General features: G+C 45.4%; 2 protein-coding genes across 2 annotated transcripts; one reads left to right on the top strand and one right to left on the bottom strand.

Annotated features, from left to right (window-relative positions):
* Positions 1–1,291: 1,291 nt before the first annotated feature.
* On the bottom strand, positions 1,292–4,183 carry E1B28_009447 (uncharacterized protein; the record flags this gene model as incomplete). The annotated part of the gene is made up of 3 exons (XM_043154344.1): positions 1,292–2,309; positions 2,364–2,819; positions 2,877–4,183. 3 exons carry the CDS (start codon positions 4,181–4,183, stop codon positions 1,292–1,294), a joined length of 2,781 nt encoding a protein of 926 aa, XP_043009635.1.
* A 4,487-nt stretch (positions 4,184–8,670) lies between these two features.
* E1B28_009446 (uncharacterized protein) lies at positions 8,671–8,871 on the top strand (the record flags this gene model as incomplete). The annotated part of the gene is made up of 1 exon (XM_043154343.1): positions 8,671–8,871. The coding sequence occupies one exon, from the start codon at positions 8,671–8,673 to the stop codon at positions 8,869–8,871; it is 201 nt and encodes a 66-aa protein (XP_043009634.1).
* Positions 8,872–9,942: the final 1,071 nt, after the last annotated feature.

Genomic DNA, 9,942 nt, shown 5'->3' with positions numbered 1-9,942 from the left:
TAACCCCCTAACCCCCTAACCCCCTAACCCCCTAACCCCCTAACCCCCTAACCCCCTAACCCCTAACCCCCTAACCCCCTAACCCCCTAACCCCCTAACCCCCTAACCCCTAACCCTAACCCTAACCCCTAACCCCCTAACCCCTTTATACACCATTATTTAGTTGCTAAGTAAAGTTAGAATCATGTTGCAAAACCCTGCCTCTCAACCTTGACACTTCAGTGTTCGAAGCTAACATAATGTGCAATCCCCACATCGCCCTAGAGACCTAATTCGGTCTAAGGTATAAAATTAGATTGTCCAGTCATCAATGGCGACATAAACTCTCATTCATGGTATGGGGTTCATCAGTTGCAATACCAATACTAATTTGTCCCGTCAGCCAATGACAAATTTATTTCTAGATATTGAAGCTTAGCCCAACATCTCAGACGAGGAGGACTCATTCAATGATGACATGGAGGGCAAGAATTTCATCCTTAATACGGAACTAGTTGGCGATGACAAGGAAGAGCAGGTTGAATAAAATCTGGTTTTTTCAGAGGTTTTTTGAAAATTGAAATTCTCTATGAAATTCCGAGTTTGAGTCAAATTTTTAAGCCTAGGAAAATACATCCAAACCTAAAATTTTAGCACTATTCCATATGTTTGTAAAAAGTTGGAATAGAAAAGAGTGGAAAAATGCCTTCATTTTTTCTAGTGTTACAAGCTTTTAAGGTTTGGGGATAAAATTAGATAGAACTAACCCTAGGATTAGGGACTTAGTGAAATTGCCCACTTCTAGATTATATAAGCAGAGACTAACCCTAGGATTAGGGACTTAGTGAAATTTACCCTTAAGATGTAAGAATGTTATGTAATGTGGCTGTGCAGCTGAATGAATAGATCTGAGTAGTACCTAAAAATAGCTTTAAAATGAGCTATTAACAAGACCAAACAGACCTAAACTCATCTGGATCTCAGTCTTTTAAACCCATTCTCGGTACAATTATCTAGAAAATGGAATTTGTTCAATAACTTGGGAACGGTTGGACCGTTCTCTACAAAAAAATAGATTTGAGTACTTCTGACAGATACAAAGAGATTGGTTTTCAACAGTTTTTCAATCTAACACCTGGTTCCCAAGATCCCAGCCAATTACAGTAAAACATAGACTGTTTCTGGTGTAGGGTATGGGAGTGTGGGAAATGATACCCTGGTCCCCAAGTAATAGGATCCGAAGGTTCAGAAGTGCAGCTTTGAAGGGAAAAAAAAACTAAGTCAATTGGACTATTGGTTCCTAGGATCCTATTCATTTAAAATTTACGGCTTGATGGGAGGTGTACAAGTGATGCTTTCCAGGGAATAGAGATAGGGTGGCCATCAGCTGACGAAAGTCAGCCAGTTTGATCTGGAACCCAACGGAGAGTGAATTATAGTAGCCCAGCGTGAAGGAGAATTTTTCGCTGGACATACTTTCCCCCAATAAAACAAAGACCTCATGCAGGTACCGCTGAGAACTCTCCTTACTCATTCCGGTGTATAGTGAGAGGTGAGCACAAGCCCAATACACCTGCCAGAGAACCAACACGAATAGACGGCTAACGCGTACAGCCGGACTACGCGCAATCATCTTTCCGACACCGGTATTGGATAGAGTCTTGTTGTATGTGGTTACGATGGTGAGGATGCCATTGATGAAAAGGATATTACGAGGGTGGGATGGATGATTGGCATAGGAGAGGTGTTGGAGTTCTGTACCGCGAGCACCACCGCCCCAAGTACAGACAATCAGGTAAAAGAGACCTTTTACGACTTCATTCACTTCCGAAAACCATTCGCGTATGGCCCCTTGAGCTGCAAACACTCCAACGTTAGGGACCATCTTGAAAAACCGCGAGTCTTCACAGAGGTAGCGAAGAAGACGTTGTTTATCTTGTTCCATCCCGTTACAAGGTTCCTTCATGAATGAGTAACCATAATCGATGTTTGCGGCGCTGTCCCTAAACCAGTAAGGCTGTCCCGAAGAATCTGGGACCAGCGAACGGTCGATTCGTTCAAGCAGGTCCTGATAAACACAACCACGGAACAGCTCATCAACCTTTTTTTCCACGGCGTCGAGAACACTGTGAATTCCACTGACAAAATCGGCAATAATGATGGGACTGCTGTCGATGGAAATGACAGTCCTTTGTGGATTGAGGTTAATTTTTGCGATAGGCTTTTGAGCGTAGGATATGGTGCTAAACAGCTTCATATATTGTCGGAGGTTGTTGAACAGCGTAGGCTTGCTATCGCAGAGGTAGTCGGCAACATTAGTATCAAATGCACTGTTTGAACATATATCATGAGATTGCATATTATATAAAGGCAATGAAACTCACGTTTGACTGTTAATCCCTTCCATTTCCATTATGTGAAGAACCTGTCGTACGCCAGTAGCTCGGAAACACCATTGAAGCATTGTAATCCGTGGCGGAATGATGGTGACATTCTCAAATGTTCCGTAATCGTCATGCAAGTTGGACGCAAGGAGAAAACGAGTGAAGGGACACTGCGAGTCATCGAACAAAAAAGCGTCGCTAACAACGGATAGAATCGACCATAGACATTCGTGTATGACGAACAGAACATCAGCTGGGATGGAAGTCGGCTGTTGGAGAAGGTCTCGTAAATGACGAAGGAGATGGGCCGTGTCTGGATGGAGGGAGATTGGAAAGTTCTCGATCGAGGTGTCGAGGGAACGAATAAGAAAAAATAAGAACCTGGACATATAGTCCGAGTCCTTGTCTATAGTCCCCCTCTCTTGAGGCCGCTTAAAAGGCTGGTCCTTCGGAACTCTGGGCAGTAGTCAGCTTGACCATTTACAAACTACTCGGAACGGAATGACGACGTACCCGAATTTATATGACATGATATATCTTCTTGTTAGATTTGTCAACTTTGATATGTCCTTAACAATGGCTTCGTAGTATTGCCGCACGAAACCCTTCAATGACTCAAGATACTCCTCGCCTGGACGAAGCGCTAACTGTGCCAAGCCTCGAAGATCTGCTACCTTTACACCTTCCAACAACAAATCCCATCGTGTGTGTGTGAACGCCGTGTTCCTCTCTTGCGCACTCTCGGAGGCATGAAAAATGTCCGATGGATTGAACAGGTCAACGGCTTTTGCCTTCGTCATGACGTCCATAAAGGCCTGGGAGGTGAGTTGGTCTGTTGAGGTGACGTGGAAGTAGAAGCGTTGGCGTTTCTGTGTGGAGCTTGACTGGCACAGCAGATTGGGAAATTTTTCGAATGTTGGGGGTGGCCGGACAAGCGGATGGATACGGGCGTAGTGTCGATAAAGAAGGTCCCGCTTGTTTTTACCTACAAAACACGCCAGGCATCCAGTTTCGATACACTGAATTCCTGACTCGACCTCGACACCTGGTATCGCCGGTATACCTGTTTTTGGTATTGGGAGAGGAGTGTCTGCACCAAGAGAGGAGAGCGCAGCGTCAATTTGCTGCTTTGGAGGGAGTTTGGCCGTGTTGCATTGTCCGGGCTTATATTTGAAGTGTTCGTGTTTCTGGTGTCCATGCATGTGAGGATGGTGAACGATTCTGCTGCACTCGACGCAGATCGTTTGCCGATATTCTGTGTCCACCAGAATGTTAAAACGGCGCAAAAAATTCACTAGTTCATCCGCATCTGAGCCCAGTATCTCACCGATGTCTCCTGACACTCCAGAAACATCCTCCTCGTCCTGCATTGACTCGTCTGAGTGCGTGGAACGACAATCCGAGTCCGAATCGCCCGAAGACAGCTGCATCGAAGTTTCCTGGCCTACAGGGGGACCCGTCGGCGGCGAATCGTCCATACATTGGTCGTGCAGCGATGGCTCCTCGTACGGAGTCATCTCGACGTCTTCGTTTACGGAAATGGGTGATGGAATGTGTGGAGGTGAGGCGGATGGTTGATTCGGAACGGTGGAAGATGTTGCCTGCAAAGCGTTCGAACCAGAGCTCTGAGATTCGACTGGAGGGACCTCTGTTGAGTGCATAACCGTGTCGACGTTTTCGTTCGAAGCTGATGGTGGATTGAGAATGTATGGTGAGTCTTTGAAGTGCATCTCGAGGAGGCGTAAGGCGACTTTGTTGTACGGAATAAATGGAGCGTCGGGGAAGTTGATACCGCTGTCGGGAGGTGGGTGAGGTTCCATGTTGCACATACTTCGAACGTTGTGCCAGTTCAAACGGCGGTGGAGTGGTGCGTGGCAAGGACAATCCACTTTACCGTCCTCGCCACGTACAACGTGTACTTTTTCACCTGTTTATTGTCAAGTTACGAGTTCTTTTTTCTAGAAGTTAAGATTACTTACCATTGTAATGCAGGTCATGACGAGCCGAATGGTACAAGTTCTTGTGTGTATGTTTGGACTGCGTTGTGTAACGATAGTAGCAAAGAAATTCGGTACAAAGGCTGTTTTAATGGTTTTTCTCGGGTTTTAATTGTTATAGTTGGATAAAACATGTTCTGTTACTTACTGCCTCATCTTAAGGAGATAAATTCGCTTAAACTAGGTCTTACAGTGATCTATCGCTACCAGCGTCGTCTAACGTCGGTGGTGGTTGAAGTTGAAGAAGAAAAAAAAAGCTTACATACGCGGAGTTGCCTATTATGGCGACAAAATCTGCTGGTAATGCAGCATGTGACCGTTCGGCAATATACGTCCGCAGGGCAAGAAGATCTAAGAAGAAGGGTGCCTCAGGTTGCTTAAATACGGAGAGGGCTGTTACCTGCTCAAAATAATTGAGTCCCTGGGTCATTTGGTTGAAATACGAACAAATGGCGGCAAATGCCGGACAGGTCAGATGCCGGATATCCCGGTAGACGACCGGCCGGTGAATTTCGGCATTCTATCGAAGTATGACCATCGGATGAGTCCTTGGTGGTTCATCAGAACGAAAAGCGTTAGAGTAGATGAATAGTGGATTATGTACTCGTAAATTGAGCGATGGACGTGGGGAACGAACAAATATGGTGTGCCGAGGTTCATTTTCGGCAATTTGTCGTTCACACAACCACCATTCTCTTGCATTACCATTTTTACCCCGGTACCGCATGGAATATTTTAGAGATAGCATTGGTATATCTTACCTGAATTTACCTACGGGATCAACAAGAGCCCCAAAAATTATACCCCGAGGTATGTATGAACGCAACGTTACATAAGTAACTGTACCAGTACGGTTTACACAGCCACTCACCGAAACAGGAAATAAATCTATCACTCGAGAACCAGCGACCTTTCGGTAAGCTTAGGTGTAGTGGAATGGAGTGTGTAGTGTACGAAGACTGTCTAATTACCTTGGTACATAATATCTTTATTTGTTTTGGTCTGGGGGACATGTGTAGGGTGATTTTCGGCGAAAATGGTGCCGGAAGCGTTAGGTGCCGAAGTCCAGAACGTCAGAGCAGATTACTGGAGAGGTTTGGGTAGGTGGCGAGTCTGACCAGAGCGATAGCTTCAAATCAACAGCTCACCAGCGAAATCAATTGAGGTTTGAGGCCGTATAATAGACCGGGCGAGATCCTCACCTCAATATCGTGGGAATCTGGTGTTGACTGGCTCTGAAACCTCAAGCAGAGGTGCAGTGGTGCTTCTATGATGCGCCGTAATGTGTGTATGAACAAAACGAACATTTCCGTTGCCAAGAACAAGAGAGCTCGGCCAGTGGATAGACAAGCAGCAGTAAAATACCGGTTTTTTCGATTTTCCGGTATTCCGCCATCTACGGCTGACGGAATAACGGTCTAAAGGCTTCGGATAGGTGTAACTGAATGTAGCCCTTGTAAATAGCTTTAAAATGAGCTACTCACCTCGAAAAACGGACCAGTGGATGTCCACATATGGAGGACTTTCGTGTGCTGGCTTTGATCGCTGTAAGGTAGCTTCTGTCCGGTGGCTCTAGGTCGTGCGGGAAGAGTCCGGACAGCGGGCGAATGGTAAGCGCAGTGTTTCAATAACCGAAAGCAAACTTTTTCTAACCAAGAGAAAGAGGGACTAAATTGTGGATGGTCACATAGAGTGCAGATGGCGGTTTTTCCGGTTACGGGTACATTTTGGGGGATAGGTCGTGTACTAATGGGTCCCTGGCTTCGGCTAGGTGTAATTAAATGTTTTCCCAGTCTATAGCTTTGAAATGAGCTACTGATCTCAAAAAACGAACGGTTGGTTGTCAACATATTGGGTCCGAATGCACCCTGCCCTCGAGAAGTGGCGTGTGTAAGTTACCCTGGGCTTGGAACGTCAGAAATTGATCCGGATGCTTAGCCTAAGTGTAATGAAATGTTTACCGGATCTGGAAGAGCATTTTTCTCACCGGAACGGAGAGGAAAAAATCAAGGGACCCCGACATATTGAGCAGACACCAGGCTTTTGGGGGACCAGGACATGCGCCGTTTGCAGCTCTGGAAGGGCTACACCTGCGGGGTTGATTAGGTACGACGAAATCAAGGTCTACGCAAGGGCTTTTGAGGAAAAATAAAATTGGGCGAATCGGAACAGCGGATGGGAACATATGGGGCCCACAATTAAGAGGGCCCCTTTGGGGGCCCAACTTAGCACCTAAGTTGGAGGCGTCTATGAGTAGGACGAATAAATCTGCAATAAATTCACTCACCACTTGCCCAGAGATCCACTGCAACGTGTATGTGTTTGGTCACTCACTGAGTTCGTCCTGGACGAACAGATTTGTTACAAATTCAACGTGTGTGTTCAGTCACTCACTGAGTTCGTCCTGGACGAATAGATTGTCAATAGATTCACTCACCACTTGCCCAGAGATCCGCTGTAATGTGTGTGTGTTTGGTCACTCACTGGGTTCGTCCTGGACGAATAGATTTGTCGCAAATTCACTCACAACTTGTGCAGAGATCCGACCCAAGGTGTGTGGATTCAGTCACTTACTGAGTTCGTCCTGGACGAATAGATTTGTTACAAATTCACCGTGTGTTCAGTCACTCATCGCATTCTTCCTGGACGAATACCTTTGCAATAAATTCACTCACGACTTACACAGAGATCCGCAACCTGGGTGATCTTTGTACATGATATTTTTATTTGTTTTGGTCTGGGGGAATATAGAAATGATTTTCGGCGAAAATGCTGCCTAGGGTTACACCAGAGTTGAGAGGAAAGAAGCGAAGGACCTGAACATGTGTGGCAGACATCGTTTTTCAAACGCGGTCTGGACTGCACTGTCTACAGCACGGGACGGGCTAGGCCTATGGGGTTGATGAGGTGGGACGGAATGAAGGTCTATGCAAGGGCTTTTGAGAAAAAAAAAATTGGGCGAATCGGAACAGCGGGTGGGAACATGTGCGGCCCACAACTTAAAGGGCCCCCTTCGGGGGACCCATTTAGGTGCTAAGTGGGGAGCGTCACCTAGTAGGTGATGACGCTTAGGTTGATAGAAATAAAAGACTTGTATTCATTTATTTATGCCACTGGTGTAGTAAAAAAACGGATGTTTCTGTGCTACGCCACGCTACAGGTCAAACGGATAGGTGGGAAACCAATATCGGCGATCTCGGCGATCTAACAGCTTGGGAAGAAGTAGCTATATCTGTTGGCGATATAGAGCTAGAATGCGCCGATTTTTCAGGGCTTTCTAAAGAGCTACCGCGCACGCTGAACGAACAAGAATTGAGCCCACAATAACACATTTTGTGAGAAACATTGCAGTACTAGGAGGCGAAGGTGTCAAATTGACTTAGTCCTGTAACATGTCCTCACTGTAGCGACTTGTAACATAGATATGAACTGTTCCTGGGATGCAGGGAACAATATACAGATACTAATCGTGATATTTGGAGCATTCCTTCCCAGGATATAGCAGATTTCAGCTCGGTTTTCGGTAAAATTGCCTGTTTGAGCTTAATGGTGGTATAAGAAGGATTTATGTGGGTTTGGATACATGGTATATAGAAGTTAAATACTCCCTGGGATATTCCTCAAATTTTAATCACCAGTTGCGAGTCACAGGAGTGCCTCTTTCCCTGGCTGTAAACAGATTGATCCCGAACGGGTACGTCCAAGATGGGTGTTTATTTATTTGGAGTCAATGGTAATGTTCCATGTATGTAGTGTCAAGAATAAGCTAATTTAGCGTGGCTTTTCGGAAAAACAAGAATTGGAGCATTCTGTTCAGCCGTTCCTACGATATGAACAAAATGACCGCACGGGCATTCGGTAGTACGCAGTATTTTGACCGTCGTTTGACCATCGTTTGACCGTCGTTTGACCATCATTTGACCGTCGTTTGACCGTCGTTTTACCGTCGTTGGACTGTATAACTGGAGAATGGAGATGTAGGCTGTAAAATAGACCCGGTGAGAGCTTTTCATGGGATGATGGGCGTCTCATGGGATTTCGGGTTGAGTGATGTCCGTGGGTTCGTCTTGGACGAACTGATGGACATGTCGGACATTAGGGGCAACATTGCGGGTCAAGTGGACGAACAGATGGACATGTCATACATCAGAGGCAGGATTTCGGGTCGAATGATGTCCGTGGATTTGTCTTGGAGGAACCCACAGTGGCCGTATTCTCATCTGTGTTGGGTACCTTGGCGGGAGCCTTGTGGTCACTTGCCGTCCAGACGAGGATCTGCAGTGCACCTCAAGGACTGTAACTATTAGGTTATGGACCACGTTAGAGGAGAATCAACACCAGTCATACCAACACTTATTGCATTGATCTATGCGATTTATGTGGACCCCAAGTCACCCTCTGAATCTGAATATCTAGCATTGGTTGAGGGAGATTTGGGAGCAGAGATATGGAAACCTAAAACCACTCTAATTAACTGGTTGAAGGAGCCAACCAAGCCCGATTGGTATTAGTCCGAGTTGAATCATTTAAATCATGTGCAAGTACCAGCTCTCACTTGCAAGTAGATACAGTTCAGAATCAAACAGTAGGTCATTAAAGGATTATACTGGAATTTTCCGTATTATTCAATATCCTGTCAAGTTCCTACTTAAATAAGTTAGGGTTGTTTTTTCTTCCCCGGGCGAAGATGCACCCCTTGTCCTTCTGTAGAAAGGACACCCAGCCGCAAACCTTGTGTGGACGAAAATAAGCCCTAACACAGGGAGTTGAAACGCAACAAGAATTGTAAAAAACGAACAGGAACTCACTGACCTATGGGTCCGGAATGACTGTCACATCAAAACCGACTATTTTACTTTTTTGGCCCCTAGATCTCGCAGCTGTCACTCGTAATAAAGGGAGCCTCGTATTCTGGTAGTAGATTAATGACGCTACGCACCACAAGCTTCCACATGATTCAATTTTGTTTATTCCTACACAAATAAGTTACCGATGATTTTTCCTGGGGCGGGGATACATCCCTTGTCCTTCTGTAGAAAGTACACCCAGCCGCAAGAGTTGCAGGGACGAAATTACGCCCTAACACAAGGCTTTAAAACCAAACACGAATTGGAAAAAATGAACTGAAACTTACTGATTTATGGGTTCCGGAATGACCCTCACCTCAAAACCGACTATTTTACTTCTTTTTTTTGTAGATCTCATAGCTGTCACTTGTAAGGAAGAAAATCTCGGATTATAGCAGTAGAAGAATAACACTACTCACCTGAATTCTCCGCATGATTCAATGTTGTTTATACCTACACAAATATTTGAAGTTTCCGATGTTTTTTCCTGAACCATGGCCTGTCTGTCCTTTATGAAGAACCACAAATCAGGGAAAATGTTCTGAGGAGGAGAAAAAGCCCTAGGAATGGGACTTCAAATGGTGAAAAAATGAAGAAGAATGGCTCAATGGATCCTGTCTTATGGTATCCGGACTGACCCGATGTTTGATACCAATTCGGCTTCACTGTGTTCGGATTCCATCCTGTGTTATGTGAGTTTCTACGAAAGACCACGTTCGGAAGAGTCGCATGGAT

Source organism: Marasmius oreades, chromosome 5 (genome assembly GCF_018924745.1).
Source record: "Marasmius oreades isolate 03SP1 chromosome 5, whole genome shotgun sequence".
In the NCBI taxonomy this organism is placed as follows: Eukaryota; Fungi; Basidiomycota; class Agaricomycetes; order Agaricales; family Marasmiaceae; genus Marasmius; species Marasmius oreades.
Note: the sequence above shows the minus strand (reverse complement) of the source record. Positions and strands in the feature narration are given on the sequence as shown.